The 21,694-nt window shown below is 49.5% G+C and overlaps 2 protein-coding genes across 3 annotated transcripts; one reads left to right on the forward strand and one right to left on the reverse strand.

Moving 5' to 3' along the window:
• Nucleotides 1–1,470: 1,470 nt before the first annotated feature.
• MED20 (mediator complex subunit 20) lies at nt 1,471–11,128 on the reverse strand. Of its 2 annotated transcripts, none has more exons than XM_082637827.1 (4): nt 11,013–11,128; nt 7,261–7,415; nt 3,494–3,699; nt 1,471–1,722 (listed from the first exon to the last, which is right to left on the reverse strand). In XM_082637827.1, exons 1-4 carry the CDS (start codon nt 11,024–11,026, stop codon nt 1,507–1,509), a joined length of 591 nt encoding a protein of 196 aa, XP_082493953.1. In that variant the 5' UTR covers nt 11,027–11,128; the 3' UTR covers nt 1,471–1,506. The 2 variants fall into 2 exon arrangements, with proteins under 2 accessions (XP_082493953.1, XP_082493952.1); XM_082637826.1 differs by having other exon boundaries at nt 3,446–3,699.
• A 375-nt stretch (nt 11,129–11,503) lies between these two features.
• BYSL (bystin like) lies at nt 11,504–21,604 on the forward strand. The gene is made up of 7 exons (XM_082637847.1): nt 11,504–11,840; nt 15,284–15,434; nt 17,826–17,964; nt 18,293–18,426; nt 19,023–19,183; nt 19,289–19,391; nt 19,889–21,604. The coding sequence occupies exons 1-7, from the start codon at nt 11,573–11,575 to the stop codon at nt 20,232–20,234; spliced, it is 1,302 nt and encodes a 433-aa protein (XP_082493973.1). The 5' UTR covers nt 11,504–11,572; the 3' UTR covers nt 20,235–21,604.
• The last annotated feature ends 90 nt before the right edge of the window (nt 21,605–21,694 follow it).

The following is a 21,694-nucleotide window of genomic DNA, read 5'->3' on the forward strand; positions in this document are numbered from 1 at the left end:
AGATCTGAGCACTTAGATCTGAAAACAATTTCTCTTTAGGTGCCTTCAATGAGGGACAGTATCCTTGGGGACAATACTGCAGTATGTACATTAATACATTTCCTAAGACCATCTCTGTATATCTCAATGCTAGCTGGACTGAACATTTCTGCAGCAGGAGTGGGGTAGGCAGACAATGTAGGTCAAATGAGCAGCTTGGAGGCTCAAATGAGATGAGAAGAAAGAGCTCAGGAAAGCATGAAGCACAGTGTGAGTACGAGGTCAACTGTCTAACCCTAAGCTCTGGGCACAAGAGAACTGGAGAGGTCTTGATGCTGAGACTTAGGCAAGGGGTGTGGAAGTCACTTCCCGTGCGACTAATCCAGCTATAGTGGCTCTGGCATCAGCCCTATCACAATCCAACTCATAAACGAATGGCTTGCTTACAGGGGTACTCTCTGCAGAGTAACAGCCAAGAACATTCCTGGGCACATCCATTGAGCTCCGTGTAGCAGAGGCTACTAACTGGGTCCCCACATCCATTTTCTCCTTCATCTTTTAGTCACAGAACCCCCAGCGTTTTAATTGGGCACATGACCACCCAACTAAGAGGCTCTATGTCCCAGAGTTCCTTTCAGCAAGATGTAGCCAGAGTGATTTAAGCAACTCCAGGTCACGTCCTTTAAAAAAGAAACTGCTTTCTCTCTCTCTTTCCCCAGTGGAATGTGGACATGGAGCCGATGTCTACTTTGACTCACACAAGGACAACACCCTAGGGGTGTCTGAACAAGACAGAAGGAAACCAAGTTCCTGATGACCCTATGGAGTTCAATCTGATTACCCCTGTACTATTAGAAAAGAGAAAAATAAACTTCTAAGAGCCACTGTACTTTAGGTTCTCCTTGTTATAGCACCTTAGCCTGTGCCTTAATATAATTCACAACAGAATGGAAAGATGTCCAGAGGAAGACTTCAAAGGACTCAAGGCAACACCCTAGAAAAGTGACTCACAATTCACTTCAGCAAACAGGTCAGAAAATGATAACCATCAAATAAGCTGTGCCTCTTACTCCTTTTCCAGGAGGGGCCCAGCCACGTCCTTTGAGCAGAGGGAGAGGCCTTTATTACAGCCCAACCCAAACACAACCCGCAGCCTGTCTACTGTGGGCCTGGACCAAATCCCCAGTAGTTAGCAATATAGACTGCCTTCCCCACCCTCACTAGGCAGGGACACCCCTATCCTATGTTTTCCCCTAAAGCAGGAAAGCTCCAAACGTCTCCACTCTTCATAATTACTGTTCTTGAGGACAGGCCAAGTGCAGCTGAAACACCTATCGGGGCTCTGTGTGTGAGGGTCAGGGGAGGGGAGTCCAGAGCCCCAGAACAAAAGCCACAGCTGGGAACTAGAGAGGGAGGAAAAACTTCCCGTCTGCCCTGGGTTTCTGGGGTCCAGAGGCCTAAGGGTGCAGCACCTGCTCTTCCTGTGGAGTCCCCCTGGCGACAGCTCAGCCGGGCAGTTGCCAGTCACTAACGAATTCCCGCCACCGGCACCTGCTGCTGCTTGCGGATCTTGTTGAAGAGTTCCATGTACTGGACCATGGTGTCTGCTGGGCTGTAGACAGCGTCGTGCCTGTTCCCAAACACAGTGGGAGCCCCTGGGGTGTGGCTGCCTAGAAAGCTCTGCAGGAACTCGAGCAGCAGGCTCCAGCAGTCGCTAGCTACCACACAGGGGCCATACTCCACCTGGGGACCAGAAGAACAGAGATGGAGGGTAAGCGAGGGCCAGGACAGGTCGTCTGCTTCTCGTGCGCCTCTTGCCCCCTGTGCCCCTCTTCCCCAAGCCTGAGGCAAAGACACACACCTTCCAGCGCAGTGCTGCCCCACAGGAAATATCCAACCCAAACACCAGGGATTCGAAACACCCAGCATAGTTCCCTTTAGGCTCAGACAGTCTCATCTTGGGGTTATCAACCCACAGTCCTACGCACAAGACCCAGAAGCAGATTTAGGACCCTTTGAATTATCTCAGAACTATATAGTCCCAGCTATGCTGGATGCAGATTCATGGAGAGCTCAGGAAAATTCTGAGAGAGAAAATGAAGAGCAGGACACAGAGTGAGTGTGTGTGAGTGTGTGTGTGTGTTGGGGGGATCAGTAGAGGGTAAAGTAGACACATGCAGTCATAAGTCACTTCAACACCAAACATTACTCCCTAAGTAGATAAAACCTGGGCTCTGACCCTAAGAAATAACTTCCCAACCCATGTGACAGGGGCCAAAGGACACATATCCTAGGCTTTCTCATTTTCCTCTCCTGACTTTTCACTGGAGAGATGGCCGGGGAAATTACCGGTAACCATAAGGAGAAACAAGTAAAGAAACAGCCAGGCTGTGTTTGTACTCAAAAGTTGGAAACGTGAAGGGTAAACAGACTGGGTTTCCAGTGGGTCTCGGCAAATGCAAGGTGTATCACAAATGAAAAGGGTCAGGAAATCTTGGCTCTAGAGGTCCCTGGAGTGTCATAGCAGTAATGACCACTAACGCCCTTTTCTTCACTTGGCGTGCTTCTTAGGGCTGATCTATCCCCGGTTTCTATATTTTAAGTCCCTCCTTAAATGCTACTCCTGCAGGAGGCATCACAATCCCCAAAGTCAGCAGTGCTCTCTTTGGCCTGAACTCCCAGAGCAATCTGTGCCTCTTTTATGGCATTTCTTATAGACTAACTTCAAAAACAGTTTGTGTGTTTGGGCCTTGCTCTCTTACTAACTCGTCAATTTTCAAAAGGCAGGCCCTGTAGCTTACTTAGTATTTTTGGGGGGACCGTGGTAGATTGCAGACTCTCACTGGTCCCAAAGCCAGCTACTGACACACTCCGTCTTTGTCATTTTCAGTGTATACATCAAAGATGAAGTCATCACACACACCATGAGAGTAGACAGCATGTCAAAGGGAAAGGCACATCTTTGCTTCACAACTTTTTTGGCCGTGGCGGCTTGTGGGATCTTAGTTCCCTGACCAGGGATTGAACCCAGGCCCCAGCAGTAAAAGCACCGAGTCCTAACCACTCGACCGCCAGGGAATTCCCATGTTGCACAACTTCTCCACCTCCCAAAAGTTAACTGCACTGAAAGTTGCCCTGGTCTGCTCCAGTCCTTGTGATGGGTGACTGGTCCCTCCACATCCGAATTCACCTGCTCCCACTGCCCCCTCTGACCATCCCTCCCCTTCTCCAGCAAGTCAGCCTTCCTAAGCTCTCTTCCTGCTGTGAACCCAGCTTCCCATTCCTATCTTGGGCTAGAGAGTCCCTAAGTGATTAAAGAAAGGGTAAAAGACGCAGGGAGAGGAAGCACAGTGGCTCTGTGGACAGGAATCAGGTAGGTAGAAACATCTGTTTGCATTCAGGGGCCGTGGAAATCTGCAGAGCCAGCCCCTTCAGCACATATGCCCCTATTTCACCGAGGTCTTACCTCCACGGAGATGCCTCGGGCACTGGGCCCCATTGTAACGGTGCCCACCTTCACTAGGAAGTCACAGTACTGGTAGCGGGTGCCCCGGGTCTCAATCTTGCTGGCCTTGGCACTCTGGAAAAAGCCCTTGAGCTTCACCATGAGCACATCAAAGTTGGTGTCGGCAACAAGGCAAGGGCCATTCTCAAAGAGGGCGAAGCAGCTCAAAGGGTACTCGGAATTGTGCATCACATACATCAGCTTCCCAGCCTGACCTGCAAGGGACGGAGATGCTACTCAGCATCAAGACCTTCGTCAGCAAACCGCGGAGTAGAGTCCAACGCGCTGAACGAAGCCAGGTGGCAATCCAGCATCACCTCAACGGTCCTGGAAGGCGGTGGAGGGAAGCCCCTCGCCAACAGCCTTTTCCAGAGAGGAAGGGAGAGGAAAAGGTGGCATGTGGTATAACCCACCAGCTCTACAGAAAAAGGTGAGGGGCACATGGGGAACTTCGACAGTGGATAACGGTTTAATTCTTAAGTTGAGTGATGGGCTCACAGATGGATGATTAAGGATGATGACTAATAACTCAGAGAGGATTTACATATGGTCTTTTGTATAGTCATGTATCACGTATTAAGGAAAATAAAAGTAACAGCATTTGAGCACACCAAACGAAGCAGTTGCTCTCTTTTCTGTCCATCCCTACTTTCCTTGGCCTCCTCCCTCTTTGAAACATAGGAAGTGGCCCCACAGAAGAGTATCTATCTGAGCGTGAGGCTGGAAAGGGAGGCCAGAGCCTTCTCTTCCAAGTTCATTTAAAAATAATTTTTTTTAAGATTTTTAAAAATATATTTATTTATTTGTATGTATGTATTTATTTATTTATTTAGGCTGTGCTGGGTCTTAGTTGAGGCACACGGGATCCAGGATGTGGACTTCTTAGTTGTGGCATGTGGGATCTAGTTCCCCAACCAGGGATCCAACCCACAGCCCCTGCAGTGGAAGGCAAAGTCTCAACCACTGGACTGTCAGGGAAGTCCCCGTGCCCAAGTTCAGACTTCATCCTGAAGGCAACGGGGAGCCTTTGGAGAATTTTAAGACATCTAGCCGACTTGGGAAGCAAGCAGTACAACTACAGCACAAAGAACTCAGGATCTAGAATCACAAGATCCAGTTTCAAATCCCAGCTCACCCATTCCAGTTTCTGAGAAATGAGTTTTCTCACTGATTACTATAGGTTTCCTGCAAGAAGGAAGGAAAGCTGTTTAGATTTTTAGTTAAGTAGAAAAAGTTTTAGTTAAGTAGAAAAAAGCAAGGTTTGTTCACTACAAGAGTTAATGGACAGACTGCCACAACCCCAAATATTTATTAAGTACTTATACTATCTCCAACACTGTGCCAGGGTTTAAGAGGCACACAAGCAGAGGGCTTGGCCCCTGGCCTCAAGAAGCTGACAATCTCACTAAAGATAGGTGGAAAACTCTTCAGAAGACAATAAAACAGAAGTGCTTGCCTGGGAGAGACCAGAAGTCTTGGGAAGGAGGGAAAGACTTCAGGGAAGGAAGTGATCAAGTGGGCAAGAGTCAGCAGGAAAAACTTTCATGGAAAAAACAGGTTATGAAGAGAGGGTGGGATTCAGGCACGGATGAGAGCGCAGCGATGGGAAAGAGTGAGGGGACAGGTGGGGGGCGCTGTGACCTCTACACAGGCCTCCACTGTGCTGCCACTTTCTGAACACACCAGGCTCCACACCAACCTCCCCCCACGCCCTCCCCACTGCCTGCTGCAAATTCACACCTTTCATCTGAGAAATCCAGTTCAAAACATTTCAACCCTCCAGTAAAAAGACATCCAAAGCCAATCTGGCATTCTGTTCCTGTGCAGACTCACTGTGATTACATGCTTAATTCATACTACGGGAGTCTGCAGGTGTTCTTACGGTCTCGAAAACAGTCGAAAGGCAACTCAAGATTTGGGTCCCAGATCAGCAGCACCAACCACCACTTGGGAACCTGTTAGAAATGCAAATTCTCCTCCCCACCCGCTACCTACTGGGTCAGAAACTCGTGAGGGGTGGGTGGGGGGGTCGATCTGAGGGATAACAAGTGCGCCTTCCCACCCTCCAGGTGATGCTAACGCTAGTCAGTGTGAGAACTTCTGACCTAAAGGCACAGAGCCAGTAAAGCAGCAGAACCGGAACTCCAAGCCAGGCCTTCTGAGCTCCTTCCATTCTACCCCACTGCCTGCTGAGAATGTGCTGTTTCTCCACCTAGACTGTAGTTCCTTGAAAGTAAAGGTCTGATCAGGAAAACAGAGCCCAGGCCAAAGAGCTTCTCAGAAGTAGGATGCTATCTTATGTCTATATACAAGTGTTTTGTTTTCCAAATGCTTTCATAACCGTTCTCTCTTTTGATTCTTTCTGTTCTTCCTATTGCAGTCAAAACAAACGTTAACACTGCAATTTTACTGATGATGAAATTCAGTTCAGTTCTTAGCTACCATTTACTAGACATTTATTCCATGACAACCTTTGTTCTAAGTGCTTTGCATGTATTAACTTATTTAATTAGCACAACAACACTAGGAGGTAAATACTGGGATTATCTTCATTTTGCAGATAAGAGAACTGTATTGGGAAGGGTGCAAAAAACATAGCCCGCACCAGGCAGTTTCATTAGAGGGGATTTAATACAGGGAATGAAGTACAGGGGTTGGAATAACTGAAAAATCGAATGGAATGGTGAAGCCACCCAAAGATTAGCAACACAGGGAGCCACTACCATCCCTAAGGCTGGAAGAAAAAAGAGAAGATGTGCTGTTACGAGAGCCAGGAACAAGGGCTGCTGAACAGGAGCTAGAACCAAGGAAGAAACAACAGCCAGAGACACAGCCCAAGGCAGAGGGAGAGGGAGAGAGAGACTGTGGACTCTCTTTCTTCCATCCTCGAATCTTCCCCAGTGCCTCTCACTGGCCAAAGATAACTTATAGGGGGCCTTGCAAATGTAGTTTGCAGGAGAAGTGCAGGGAATGGATCCCTGGGGAAAAAGGCAAGTGACCAGCATAAGAACAGTCACAGGCTGCGGGAATGACCTAAAGTTGCAGCTAGTTGTGGCAGAGCCAGGACTCAGTTATCTGATTCCACGACCTAGGCTCTTAGGCACTGTGTTATGGAGCCACCCAAAATCAAGTTACTACAGAGCCAAGACTAAGAGAACCCAGGTTCCCTAATTCCTATTCAAAAATCCTCTTTACCTCCCTAACATCACCATCCACAGCCCATCTCACCATGAAATGCATTTAAAACAAAAGCTGTTTCACTGATCAAGGTTATGCTAAGGAGGTAGCCAAGGCCACTGGCTAGGTGTGGGAAACAGGAGGCCTTTCTACAAAAATTCCCAAAACTCTAAAGCTCAAAGAGAATCAAATGCAAAGCCTTCTGAGCCTCAAAGGAGTCTTTCTCAATTTTAAGGGTGCATGAAGACCATCTGTGGAGCTTATTATAATGTAGATTATGACTGATTACCAGTCAGTGGGTAAGGGTGGGGGGGTGGCCAGGAACCTGCACCTTTAACAAGTAACCCAGAGGATTTTGAGGCAATTAGTCGGTGACCAACACTCTGAGAAACACTGTTTTAAAAGTGCAAAGTGCAAAAAGACTACAACACAGGCCCAGTCTAAGAGATGAAGTCAAAAATTAATGAATTCAGAAACTCATCTGCCGCATGTCCACGAATACCACCCTCAGCAGAAGAGCAGAAAGGTTTCAATGAACATGAATGTCTATAAACTCCACGCCAGGTTCCAGCCATCCCATAGACCCATCCCTCACTGACCTTGGCTGCCAAGGGTAGAGGCAGCCATGTGGTAGGTCTCACAGTCCACACAAAATGTTCCTTGCTTCTCTGCTCCAAGCAACTCCAATTTCCGGGTGAGGAGCTCCACGGTCTGCTGGACACTCTTGCCCTCGGCCACGGGCATCTGGGACACACTGGAAGGGAGATGACCAAAATCATCACGCACATGTACTCATTGAGTCACTCACTCACCCGCAGAATCACAGCTCATCAGGGCCAGTAGTTACCTTAGACACCATCAACCCGGACCTCCTCATTTTAAAGACAGGGAAACAGAGGCCCACAGTCCCTGAGAGCTTTGCTAAGAACCAGAGCAGGTCTCAGGACTCAGGTCTATGGCAACAGCATTTCCCGAGTGTGGTATGTGTGCCAATGTTCAAGAGAAGATTTTAGGTGGCAGACAGACTGAGCATGCAGTAACACTGAATTATACGATGAGAAAGGGATTTCCTCTGCGTTTCTTTCAGTTCCGACTACATCAAGGAGAAAGCCTCAACTTGGGGTTATTATGTTTTTACCAACACTCTAACACTTTGCACGTGAGCTGCCCAGCACAGTAGCCACAAGCCACATGCGGCTATTTACACTTAAGTGAATAAAACAAACTAAAACTTCAACTCCTCAGCTGCACACTACCCACATTTCAAGGGTTCGACAGCCACACATGGCTGGGGGCTACTGCACTGGGTAGTGCTGACACAGAACATTTCCATTGATGCAGAAAGTTCTAAGGATCCTGGGATCAAAGAGAAAGCAAGCCTCAAGTTTCTAATCTTTGGGAGTGAGAGGCAACTGTATGTACAAGAATTTAACCAAAACAACGAAACAAAAAGTTATTTCCAAGATTTCCTTCTATGGTGAGTGAAACTGGCTTCCCCTTTAGAGTGGTAGGAAACAACTGCCAAGCACCAACTATGTGCCAGGCAGTGTCCAAAGGCCTTTAGATAAATTAACTCTTTGAATCTTCACATCAACCGTATAAGATATAATATTATTATCTCTTCATTGCCAATGAGGAAACTGAAGTACAGAGGGATTGAATAACTCACACAGGGTCACAAAGCTTGGTGTGGTGTGGCGTGACCAAATTTCAAAGCCAGGCGAGCTGGCTCCATATCTGTGCTCTTAATCAGTCTACCAGAATGCTTCCCCAGAAATACAATTGTCTGTTAAAATACTTTTAAGGAAAAGAAACAGAATCCAAAGAAGTCATTAATAAATAATAGTTCAGGGGATTTCCCTGGTGGCACAGTGGTTAAGAATCCACCTGTCAATGCAGGGGACACGGGTTCGAGCCCTGGTCTGGGAAGAGCCCACATGCCGCGGAGCAATTAGCCCCGTGAGCCACAATTACTGAGCCTGCGCGTCTGGAGCCTGTGCTCCGCAACAAGAGAGGCCATGATAGTGAGAGGCCTGCGCACCGCGATGAAGAGTGGCCCCCACTTGCCACAACTAGAGAAAGCCCTCGCGCAGAAACGAAGACCCAACACAGCCATAAATAAATAAATAAATAAATAAATAAATAAAAGAACATAGGGGTTAACATAATTAAAAAAAAAAAAAAAAAAGAATCCGCCTGTCAATGCAGGGGACACGGGTTCGAGCCCTAGTCCGGGCAGATCCCACATGCCGTGGAGCAACTAAGCCCGTGCACCACAACTACTGAGCCTGCGCTCTAGAGCCTGCGAGCCACAATTACTGAGCTCGCGTGCCACAACTACTGAAGCCCGTGTGCCTACTGACGCCCACGTGTCTAGAGCCCGTGCTCTGCAACAGGAGAAGCCACCACAATGAGAAGCCCACACAAAGCAATGAAGAGCAGCCCCTGATCACGGCAACTAGCGAAAGCCCGCGTGCAGCAACGAAGACCCAACGCAGCCAAAAAATAAATAAAATTAACAAATAAATAATAGTTCAAGTGCTACATGACTAAATAAAAATAATAAATACAGTCATACGTGGCTGAATTTGGGGAGACACTGCATTGCTTTATGAACAATCATAATCAACTAAAGGAAGCTATAAAAAGAGTCCTACTGTTGCTAAAAAATTGTCACTACTCTCCATCAGAAAAAGCACTAACAAGCAATGATGATGCTGCTTATGTGCCTGATTTTGAAATAAAAGAGAACCCCTGGGACTTCCCTGGCAGTCCAATGGTTAAGAATCTGCACTTCCGGGCTTCCCTGGTGGCACAGTGGTTGGGAGTCCGCCTGCCATTGCGGGGGCCGCGGGTTCGTGCCCCAGTCCGGGAAGATCCCACATGCCGCGGAGTGGCTGGGCCCGTGAGCCATGGCCGCTGAGCCTGCGCGTCCGGAGCCTGTGCTCCACAAACGGGAGAGGCCACAACAGTGAGAGGCCCGCGTACCACAAAGAAAAAAAAAAAAAAGAATCTGCACTTCCAATGCAGGGGGCGAGGGTTCGATCCCTGGTAGGGGAACTAAGATCCCACATGGCACAGCGGAGACCAAAAGAAAAAAAAAAGAGAGAGAATCCCTAAGGTAATGCTACTGGGGTCACAAGTCCTAGAAGCCTGAGAAAGTTGAGAAGCATCCCAACCGACAGAGGGCCCTTTCTGTCTGTCTGCCTTCTGCACTGAAAGAACAGGGTTCCATGCCTCTGTGCAGCAAACTTTTTTTTTTTTGGCTGCGCCCCGCGGCATACCAGATCTTAGTTCCGAGAACATTCCGCGAACAGGGAGGCGCGGAACTCTTAGTTTCCTGCACAGTGGAAGCATGGAGTGTTAACCACTGGACCGCCAGGGAAGTCCTCAGCAAACTTTTCATTCACGTTCCTCACATCCTTCTTACACTAAAGGACTTCGAAGGAAACTCATGATGTCAACTGCAGGAAGCAAATGTGCAGTCCCTGACAAACCTGCAAGACCTGGGCTACCAGAAGGACGAGTTCCCACAGGCTCTTATATGAGAAGCCTAGAGCCATTGACTTCAGATACCCTGGCCTCTAGCCCTCTCTGACCAGAAAGATGCTCAAGATATATATATTTTTTAAAGCCCTGAAATCTAGCATTTTGGAACTAATGCCTCCAAGAAAATTAGGCCCATATCTTTCCCTGCCACACTGACTTAAAACATGTTAGAGATAATAAGTCCATAGAAACTAAACCAACCATGTAATTAAACATAGTAAGAAACAGGTCCTGAAGAGGTGATGTGCCTGGAATCCCAATCTCTTTATTCCCAATAGTTTCTTTTTTCCTCTAGACCCAAGATCTTAAAATGGTCAAACTAGGACCAGACACAGGCTGGTGTAACCGCATTTAGTGGCTGTAGGGAGGGGCAGGCGAAAACCTTAAAAAGATACTGTCTGCCTGTTGCCTATCCCCCACCATCCAGCCCTGCCTGCAAATGGGTCCTAGTCCCGATATTCTACTTCCGACCCTAAAGTTCCACCCCGGGCAGTACTATGGCCTCACGGGCAGGAAAACGTACCAAGAAAAAGGGAAGGAGGTACATGACAATTGATGGGTTCTTAAGATAAAACCTTTTACCTGCCGCCTTCCAGGAGGAAGGGGCGCATCTCCGAGGGAAATGTCCCGCAGATTCCGCAGCCCTCACGGTGGCCCCCTCACCCACACAACCCGAGAACATCTTGCTCAGCTCCCGGGGGGCGGCGGACCCTGGTCCCGATCCTCCTCCCGGGTACACTAGAAGCTCCGAGGGCCTTCAAGACCCCAAGCCCCAACCCCACAAAATCCTTTGAAGTCCTACCAAGTCACTCCCATGGTGTCGGGCCAGGATGATGGAAGGATCAAACAACTGAAATGCAGTGCTCTCCAGCAGCGCACACGAGGTGAATCAGCCCAGCTAATGCAAGCTCCAGAGCAGGGAGACGCTCCGGAAATAACGTAAAAACAGAACGCCCAGTCGTCGAGCTCACGAGGAAAAGGGGCGTGTCTAGGCGCCCCAGTGACGTCACTGCCCCCCCCACACACCCCACTCCACCCCCCGGCTTCCCGTTCGGGGAATTTCCGTTCGACTGGGAACGCTGGGCCTAGATCCATGAAGCTAGGAAAGCGTGGCTCGGACTGCCACCACCTAGAGAAGCCAACATTAAATGCAATGAGTTTATTCGGGAGTCCAGCTCCAGGACCCGTGAGCTCTTTTAGGCGATGGGGCGGCGCTGGTGGCAGTCCCGGCCTCCCAACACGAGGGGGCGCTGTGAGCTCCGTGTGGCATCTTGGGCGCTGGGAGGTTACTGCGCAAGCGCATTTAGGGCTTTTTTCCTTCATCTGCACGTGTGAAACTTCCCGGCAAGGCTTTCGAGAAAAATGCCCAAATTGAAGGCGGCCCGCGGGGCCGGGGGTCAGGAAAAGCATGCGCCCCTGGCCGAGCAAATCCTGGCTGGGCACGCGGTGCGGGCAGGGGCCCGGGAAAAGCGACGGGGTCGCGGAACCGGAGAAGAGGAGGAAGAGTACGTGGGGCCCCGGCTGACCCGACGGATTTTGCAGCAAGCGCGGCAACAGCAAGAGGAGCTCGAGGCCGAGCATGGGACCGGGGGCAGGCCCGCGGCGCCGCGGGAGCGCACCACGCGGCTGGGTGAGTGGCCAGGGTGGGTACGAGGAAGAGGGTGGGTATTTGGGGTGGATGGCTGAAAGGTTCCGGAAGGGGAATAGCTTGGAATAGAAAAACAGGGGGCCTTATTACACTCTTGCAAAGGTAATGGAGTGGGACACCCAGCCCTGAGGCGGAATGAGGGCGGCCAGTGCCCTCCACTCCCACTCCTAGTTTTAGGCACTCGCTTTTAGGCACCCCCAAGGTTAGGCCAACAGGATGTGGTTGCTCACGCCACTAAGTTCTGCTGGTATTTATCCATTTGTTCTGTAAATACTTATGGGATGTCTACTATGTACATTCCACTGTGCTAGGAGTTTAGATGGTTTAGGTAAAAAAGTAAACAAGATAGATGAATACCTGACTTCAGGATCTTACAATCTAGCCCAGGAGAGAGACCGTGAAATAGACAATTAAAATAATGCACTCCGTGATAAAGTGTAGTTTCTCTGATAACAATAGCATTAGTCTTGGGCGTCAGGCTTCCCAGATTGCTTGACCTTTGTGCTAAGACCTGAGAAGTGGGGAGTGCTCTGAGCACAAAGAACAATATTGTTTAGGGGCTAAAGAGGGAGAGAGATTAATTAAAATGTGGTCAATTTTTTTCTTATTAGGCTGGGAGTGTTGACCTCCAAGTTGCTTAATCTGTTTCTCAGCTCTCATCTTTCATTTGTCCTGTGAGCAGTGTTTGCCTTACTTGGCTTCTACGACATCACATACCTGTTTTACAACTTCCTCACCTCTCAGTAACCTTTGCTGGCTCCTCTTTCTTTCTTTCTTTCTTTCTTTCTTTCTTTCTTTCTTTCTTTCTTTCTTTCTTTATTTGCGGTACACGGGCCTCTCACTGTTGTGGCCTCTCCCGTTGTGGACCACAGGCTCCGGACGCGCAGGCTCAGCGGCCATGGCTCACGGGCCCAGCCGCTCCGCGGCATGTGGGATCTTCCCGGACCGGGGCACAAACCTGTGTCCCCTGCATCGGCAGGCGGACTCTCAACCACTGCGCCACCAGGGAAGCCCCTGGCTCCTCTTTTGCCGCCAACCTCTTGCAGTGGCATAGGGTTCCATTCTTGGACCCCTTCTCTTCACTTCTGTTCACTGCTCTGGTGCTGTCATCAGTTTCCAGGTTTAAATACCATCTATTTGGTAACTGCTTCCCAGGTCATATTCTAGCCCTGATCTTTTCCATGAAACCCAGATTCTTATATTTCAGCTACCCCTTCAGCCTCTCCAGTTTGAAGTCTGAGACATCTCAAATTTCACATGTCCAGAACAGAAATCCTGACCATCTTGCCAAACCTCCACCCACAGTGTACTTCGTCTCAGTTAATGGCATTATGTCCTTCCATTTGCTCCAGACAGAAACCTTGGACTGCTCTCTTCCTCACTCCACGTCTGATCTATTAGGAAGTCCTGTTGACTCTACCTTAAAGATATATCCAGAATCAGATCACTTCTTACCATCTGGGAACAACATCCTGTTCAAACCACCATGATCTCTCACCTGGTTGATTGCAGTAGCCTGCTAATTAGTATCCCATACCTGCTACAGTCCACTCTCAGCTCCACAGCTCGAGGATTACAGTGGTCTACAAAGACCTGTGTGATTTGCGCCTTTTGTCAGTCTGACCTTTTCTGCTTCCCCTAGGCCTGCTCTGAGCACTCCATTAAAAATTGCAACACCCCCACCCCTGTCTCCACACTCCAGCTTCTCTCTTCTGCTACGTTTCTTTTGTCGTGGCATTTGTCTTTTTTTAACGTAATACATGTCATATTAGTTCATCGTCTGTTTCCCTCATTAGAATGTAAGCTCTGTAAGGGCAGAATGTTTTTATTTCTCTTGTTCACTTATATTCCAGCACCCAGAACAGTGCCTCACTTATAGTAGGCACTCGTTGTTTGCTGAATGAATGATGGTGGGGTAGGTCAGAGCGAGAGCTACAAACGACTTGTAGGCTGCCCTAAAGACAATGGGGAGCTGTTGGAGACTATGGGGGCCAGTTAGGGGATTGTCGAATTAATCCAGGCAACAGGTGATAACTGACCTAGGCTTTGACAGGGGCGTGAAGGCTTTAAGAGGGATTCTGTGAGGTACAATGGAATAGGACTTGGTAATTGATTGGATGTTGGGAGTGAGGGCGGGAGACAAGGCAGGCCTTCTGCCCAGGCTCTGGCTTAGTATTGGCTGGATGGTGGTGCTATTTACTTAGATGTGGAACACAGTGAGCAGTGTAGACCTAGGAGGGAAAGGGAGTGAGTGTGGTTGATGACAGGTGAAGGTTGAAGTGACTGTGGGTCATCCATGACCCCGCTCTACAGGAGGCAGCTGGAGTTAGGGTCTGGAGCAAAGGGAGGTCCACCTACAGGTACAGATTTGGGAGTTGTTAGCATGTGGAGACAAAAGATCTAGTATGTGTTCCCCTCCCCCCTTATTTAGCTCTTATCACACACTGTCTCTGTTCTTAATGACCTGTTCATGTGTAGCGTTTTATCTCCGCACTTAGATTATTACCTCCCTTTTCGACGCCCAGCCAGCTGTAGTCTTCCAATAATCGTTTTTTCAGATGGGTTGGTCTGTTGAAATCTGAACTCACTACCCGGCCTCACTTTACCCATCTAGCCTTATTTCTTGCAACTAACTCTTGGGTTGTTTGTGTTTTGTTTTTTTTTTTAAACCATTGATTATACACTTTAAAAATTTTATTTATTTATTTATTGGCTGCACCATGCAGCTTGCAAGATCTTAGTTCCCTGATCAGGGATTGAACCCTCGCCCTCGGCAGTGAAAGCGCAGAGTGCTAACCACTGGACCACCAGGGAATTCTCAACAGACACTCTTGTAACCAAGCCCTCTTGCCAGTGTTGTTACCCAGGTCTGGAAAACACTCCTTCATTTCCCATATTGCCTATCCAGAGCCTAACCATCCTCTGCACTCATCATCTTCTGGGTGCCTGTGGTATATACCATTTCTGCCACTCATTTTGGCACATAATCAAGCCCTACCATGCGTGTAAAAGAGGTGAAGAATGCACAGTCTAGACCTAGATTGCCTGCCTTAGGCAAGTCACTTAACTTTCCTGTGCTTCAGCATCCCCATCTGAAACTGGGTATAATGATAGTACCTATTTCTTGGGTGTTTGATGGTTGCATACAGTGTTTAGAAGAGTTCGTGCTACATAACTGAGTATAGTGTGTTAACTATTATTTACTACTATCACTGTCTCATTGGTTCATATGTGTACATTTTGTTTCTCAAGCAAGATTGTGCGCCCCCCGGGGACTGGAAGGTAGCATTTGCATCACCTGTTTCACTTTGCACGTGTGTGTATTACAAGCCAGCCCTGGACTATGTACATGATGGTTAACCTCTGAATTCCTAAGCCATCGCTTACCTTGCTCACCCATTTCATCTCCCCTCTTCTGGGTCCAGGAGTGCCACAGGATGGATCAGATGACGAGGAGTGGCCCACTCTGGAGAAGGCTGCCACCATGACAGGGCCAGGCTACCACGCGGAGGTGGTTGTGGACCCTGAGGATGAGCGGGCCATTGAGATGTTCATGAACAAGAACCCTCCTGCCAGGTAGGGCTGGCATGGCCTGGGATTTGGGAGAGCGGGTCCTGGTAGCAACTTTATAGAGAAGAAACTTTATATTCAGAGAAGCGTGTGTCCTGGCAGGGTTTTGATTCCGCACCTTTGGGAAGGGCCTGAGCATTGCGCGTTGTGGGGAACCGCCTTGACCAAAGTGGCCCATCCTCAAAGGACTGTTCTTAATGAGAATGACCCATACTCAAAATACCTCCTCCCGGCTCTGTCTGCCTGCCTTAGAACGGCCTGGATTACCTGGGCAAACAGTTACAGGCCTCGTTCTCTCTCTGGGTGATCTGTCCCGTTGCATTTGGTCTTGGTACGCTCAGTTTTCTTAGTGGTGAGCTCAGTTTCCTTGGCCACGTCTTTTTCATACCCTAAGCTTCACTTTATCCAGGGTTTTCCAGCCCCAGCACTACTGCGTTTTCGGCTGGATAATTCTCTTTCTGTGGAGGCTGTCCTGTGTAATTTAGGATGTCTAGCAGCATCCCTGACTTGTATCCACTAGATACCAGTAGTGACCGTCCCCCTAGCTGTAATCACCAAAAATTGTCTCCAGACGTTGCCAGATGTCCCCCAGGGGGCCAAAGCACCCCCCAGTTAGAACCACTAATTCATTCTCATCTGTAGTAAATGCTAGGTCCAAAACATACAGGCTTTTAAGCTCCTGTGTTCAAACTCCGGAGCCCGTGGATTTGGGCCCAGGAGAGGGGAGTCTAGGATAAGGGCCCTCGACCAGTTCATTCTGACCATGTGATGTTAATGTGACATTGTTCTTGGTTCTTCAGGCTCTCGGGTTCATGCATGTCTCATTGCTAGTAATACTGTGGGAAGGCAGGGAGGCTGAACGACAAGTTCCATGGCTGTGTATTTGAGAGGCAGAAAGAAGCCATGAGCCCCTTTCCCAGTGTGATGCGCAGCAGCCGAGGTGGATGTTACAAAGTGCGTGCTGGTCCCACCAGAGAGCCTCTCAGGTTCCCACCCAGCGGCTGTAACTCCTCTTTCGCAGCCCATTCTGACAAGCTTGGCAGGATGGTTTTCCAGCTTGTCAACAGAAAAGTAAAGCTACTGGGAACAGGGGCTCCTGACAGTCTTGAGGGGTGACAGCGGGCATCTTCAGAGAGCGGGCTAGACCCACGTGAGCTCAGCAGTCAGAGGCCATTTAGTTTGGGGGCACGTATGTACTGTAAGGTGCCTGACCTTCAGAACCCGAAAGAGTAGGCTTTGACTCTTCCCCCTACTCGTGAGCTGTGAGACCTCGGGTGAGCTATTAACCCCTCTGCATATCGGTTCCCACGTCTGAGTAATGGGAATGACAATACCCCGCGTGGTGTCACACGGGCAGTGTGAGGGCACATCTGGAAAGTCCTGCCCTTGGAAGACAGGAGCCATGTTTGGTTTGGTTTGTTTTAATTAATTTTTATTGGAGTATATTTGCTTTACAATGGTTGTGTTAATTTCTACTGTGCAGCAAAGTGAATCAGCTATATGTGTACATATATCCCCTCTTTTTTGGATTTCCTTCCCATTTAGGTCACCACAGAGCATTGAGTAGAGTTCCGTGTGCTATACAGTAGGTTCTCATTAGTTATCTATTTTAAGGAGCCGTTTTAAATAGACTTCAGCAGACCCTGAAGACACCTTTATTGCACCAAAGCCCAATGTAATGATAATTCTGAATCATCACGGTCTGATTGTGCTTAAGGAGGCTGGGAAAAAAAGATCATTCATCTTGGACCTCTTTGCATAAACTTTAATAAATTAAAAGGGGGGTAAGTGTGTGCCATCGTCTCTCCCTAATGATCCCAGCTACCAGAAGTCTTGGTATTTAATCGAGGTGTGTCTGGTACTCTGGAGAGGTCGGACCAGGGTTTTGTAACTGGAGAGTCCTCAGCACACTGGCAACATGTGGTGGATGTGTTTGACATAGGAACACTCGTCACAAACTTATTACTGCTATCACTGATAGTTCCAAGTAGAGTACCTACACTAACTTTTTACCTCCTCATGTTAACCTTACGAGGGTAGGTACTGTTCTTACCCCTGTTTTACAGGGGAGGGAGCTGAGGTGGAGAGAGGCAGAGTGGCATGCCGAGGGTCATGCAGGGAGCGGGGGAGCCAGGACCTGAGCCAGGCAGGCTGACTTCAGAGGCTGGGTTCCTCGCCTCCGCACATGACTGTCAGCTCTACCCTGAGCTGAATGACTGCCAGGTCCTCTGTGCTCTGCAGGGATTCTGTGCTGGGTTGTTGGGCCCAGAGGGGACTGAGGTCACGTGTCCCAACAAGATCGCAAGTGTATCGGGGCTCTCGAGGGACTGCGTGGGGAGTCGAGCTTCCTGGACTGAGAGCACGGCACTCCCAACCCCTTCCCTCCCTTTCTCCCAGGCGCACCCTAGCTGACATCATCATGGAGAAGTTAACTGAGAAGCAGACGGAAGTCGAGACGGTCATGTCCGAGGTGTCAGGTTTCCCTGTGCCCCAGCTGGACCCCCGGGTCCTGGAGGTCTACAGAGGGGTCCGGGAGGTAAGAGCTGAGAGGAGAGCTGTGATGGGACTCGCTCACAGGGGCTTTGGGTGCCCACATCCTCTCGTAGAAATAAGGCCTGGTGGCTGAGAGCGGGCTCAGGGGTCAGAGTGCATGGCTCCAGGCTCCTGCTCTCCTGCTTACTTGACTCTCTGGTCTCAGTTTCCCCACTGGAAAATGAGGATGATAATAGCACCTCCTCACAGGGTGGTTGTGAGAATTAAGTGAGTTAATGTATGAAAGGCACCCAGACAAGTGCCTGGCACCCGGCACGTGGTAAACATTGTGTATGTTAATGACAATGATGATTTTATTCTCTCTTCATCAGGTGTTGTCTAAGTACCGCAGTGGGAAACTGCCCAAGGCATTTAAGATCATCCCTGCCCTCTCCAACTGGGAGCAAATCCTCTACGTCACAGAGCCTGAGGCCTGGACCGCTGCTGCCATGTACCAAGCCACGAGGTAGAGCAGATGGGGGTCAGGGCTGCTGTGGGTCTGTAGGGAAGGGCTGGGTGTGGGAAGGACAGGCTTTCCTTCCCTTTGCCATTACATCCTAGCTTTGCCCCCACAGTGCTGTCTTGTGCTTCTTTATGTCATCATTTTCCCAGCTTTTTCTGTTTCCTGTTTTGGAGCCGAGACCCTGTTAAGAATGTCCTGTGATGAGTTTCCAGGGGAGAGGCTCAAAACTACGAGGATACGACCCTAGGGTGTCAGGGTGACCTCAAAAGTCTGTGGCTCCCCAGGCATGCACAAGTCCCTGGTGACAGCAGGATAGAGGGGACCCATGATGGAGAGGGGAAGGTGAAGGTGAACAGCTGGGTACCTGTCTGCCTGGGAGAGCTCTGGCTCACCCCAAAGACAGACAGTGTTCACCCTGTTTGGGTACATCTCGTAGCCCCTCCTGTTCCCTCTCTCATCTGACCTGGGTGTTGCATGCACCCAGCTCGCTTCACACACCCTCCGATCTCTTGCATGTACCATCCCCATTGGTATTTAAAAGGCCAGCTCCAGACTGTCAGGTGACCTGGGATCTACCCCCTTTCCTCCAAAAACACTAGGATTTTCGCCTCTAACCTAAAGGAACGTATGGCCCAGCGCTTCTATAACCTGGTCCTGCTCCCCCGGGTACGAGATGACATTGCTGAGTACAAACGACTCAACTTCCACCTCTACATGGCACTGAAGAAGGCTCTATTCAAGCCTGGAGCCTGGTTTAAAGGTGGGAACCCAGGAGGCAGTTACGAAAGGGAGGGGCTGGAGCTCCTGCAGTACCTCCTTTGTCTCACTCTGGGCTTAGAGTGACTGCCCCTCTGCCCCTCCCCAGGCATCCTGATCCCGCTGTGCGAGTCGGGCACCTGTACCCTCCGGGAAGCCATCATCGTGGGCAGCATCATCACCAAGTGCTCCATCCCTGTGTTGCACTCCAGGTAGTGTCGGTGGGGGTGGAGGACCACTGGTTGGTGGATCTCCACACGGCAGAGTCCCAGGACTGGGGATGGGGGGGCAGAGTGGGGAAGGAGCTAAGCATAGCCCTGGGTTTGCAGCTCATTTGAGCCAGTGGGTGTATCGTTACTCCACAAGAATGTCAGTTCCACAGGAACAAGGTCTCAGGGCCTGGCACATGGTAGGTGCTCAGTAAATAGTTGAATGAATGAAAGAATGGGGAACATGGGAAGAAAGTAAGTTAGGGGTGGAGATCTCAGGACGTTTGGACCTATTCTAGTTGAATACTGAGACAAGCAGTCTGAGCCAGACGTGGGGATTTGGCGTGAGTCAGCGTAGTGCTGGTAACTGGAGTCGGGAGTTAGATAGGGGAGGTGAAAAGAATGCCGGAGATTCCCCCTTTAGGGATAGCACAGTGTAAGGGCCAGCAGAGGAGAAGCCTTCCTCCAGCATTTCCCCACCTCCCCTCTACCTCCACTAGTGCAGCCATGCTGAAAATCGCAGAGATGGAGTACAGCGGTGCCACCAGCATCTTCCTGAGGCTGCTGCTGGATAAGAAGTACGCACTGCCCTACCGGGTGCTGGACGCCTTGGTCTTCCACTTCCTGGGTTTCCGGACGGAGAAGCGTGAGCTGCCCGTGCTCTGGCACCAGTGCCTCCTGACTTTGGTCCAGCGCTACAAGGCTGACCTGGCCACGGAGCAGAAGGAGGCCCTCCTGGAACTGCTCCGGCTGCAGCCCCATCCCCTGCTGTCCCCCGAGATCAGGCGTGAGCTTCAGAGTGCCATCCCCCGAGACGTAGAAGATGTTCCCATCACCATGGAGTGACGAAGCGGTGCTTGTCCTGGTCTGCAGGGCAGGGGAGGACTCCAGGATCCCTGCTGCTGACTGAAGGTGACACTGAGCCTTTATAGCTGAAGACCCAGTTCAGGGCCACGAGAGGTCACGGGCCTCTGATTCCCCAGTTCCTGACAGGGAGAACTGAGTCTGGCCGGCTCTCTCTTCCATTCTAGGCCTGCATCCCTGCTCAGTTCTGGGACCTGACTTGAAACTCCACAGCCTAACCGTCCCACTTCCCCGCTGGGGGGTTGGAGTGGGTACTTTCTCTCAGGCTGTTGTGTCAGTTCACTGGGAGGTAGATAAAAACAAGAGGCAGGTATTTATTGAACTTCAGTGTTTTTGATGTGGTGGATGGAGATCTTTCTGCTTTCCCTCTTTTGTGGAGGTGGGCACTGCATCCCTGCTCCTGTGTAGCAGTGGATTCTTCCCGGTTTACATGGGAGCCGTGCCCCCCTCAGACAGACAAATTTGTTTCTCTAGGCTGTACCCACCCTGCCCGCCCCTAGAGGGCACAGCCTTTGCCTTCCCCTGACACAGGCTACTTTGGGAGAATGCCAGCAACCAGGAGGTTGTTCACAAGATGGTCTCAGCTGTGGTTGGAAGAGCTAGGAGAAAGCACCTAGAGGAAAGTGGAGATACAGAGGCAAGAAAGGTCAGGCCCAGGGTCACCACCAGACCAGTTCCCTAACTTTCTTAGCTAATGAAAGCTTTAGACCAAGGGTTGGCAAACTAGGGTCACGTGCCTGTTTCCTTATGGCCCGTGAGCTAAGAATTTTTACATTTTTGAATGGCTAGGGAAAAAATTGAAAGAAGGGTATTTTGTGATAGGTGAAGATTATATGAAATTCAGATTTCAGTGTCCATAAAGTTTTATTAAGATGCAGCCACACCCATCCATTTCCATGTTCTCTCTGGCTGCTTTCATGCCACAGCAGCAGAGGCGAGTACAGTCTAGTTAGAACCCTTGTTAGGTGCTTTAGAGAATGTGAATTTGTTCCAGCCTAATTACTGTATTCGGGAGGAATTTGATCATAAAGCAAATTTCACATTTATATGCAGTTTTCTCTTTGAGAAACGCTAGGTGAAAGCAGAAAACTGTACCCAGCTGAGCTGAGCCAGATGATACACAAAATGCACATACCTCAGACATGTGCTAGCGACACCAGTTCACCTTGCGGGTTGGTACCACACCCACATCTGGTGTTAAAACCCGCCTTCCACATCCTTCCGACCTCCACTTCCACAGCAGACTTCAGGTGTTGTTTGTTTTTCAAGATAAAGGGCCGTGTTTATTGCAGTATGTGTTTCTTAACCATTTAATGTGTAAAAGCACTATCTTTCCTTTTTTTAAAAGACAAGTGTCCTCATTGAGTATTGTGCCTCCAGCCCCATTTTCCCCATAAGCCCTGTGGTTTTTATTGTGCAATTTTGCATGATGCAGTGATTTT

Source organism: Mesoplodon mirus (genome assembly GCF_964341445.2).
Source record: "Mesoplodon mirus genome assembly, chromosome: 12".
In the NCBI taxonomy this organism is placed as follows: domain Eukaryota; kingdom Metazoa; phylum Chordata; class Mammalia; order Artiodactyla; family Ziphiidae; genus Mesoplodon; species Mesoplodon mirus.

Bases quoted from the DNA above. Each gene is read 5' to 3' on its own strand.
- MED20 (XM_082637826.1), bottom strand. The intron at 3,700-7,260 runs GTCAGTGAGGGA...CGTCCCTTGCAG, and splicing joins CTCTACCCTTGGCAGCCAAG to GTCAGGCTGGGAAGCTGATG. The intron at 1,723-3,445 runs GTAAGACCTCGG...TCTGGTCCCCAG, and splicing joins CCCGAGGCATCTCCGTGGAG to GTGGAGTATGGCCCCTGTGT.
- BYSL (XM_082637847.1), top strand. From the start codon at position 11,573: ATGCCCAAATTGAAGGCGGCCCGCGGGGCCGGGGGTCAGGAAAAGCAT. The intron at 17,965-18,292 runs GTAAGAGCTGAG...TCTCTTCATCAG, and splicing joins TCTACAGAGGGGTCCGGGAG to GTGTTGTCTAAGTACCGCAG. The intron at 19,184-19,288 runs GTGGGAACCCAG...GCCCCTCCCCAG, and splicing joins GCCTGGAGCCTGGTTTAAAG to GCATCCTGATCCCGCTGTGC.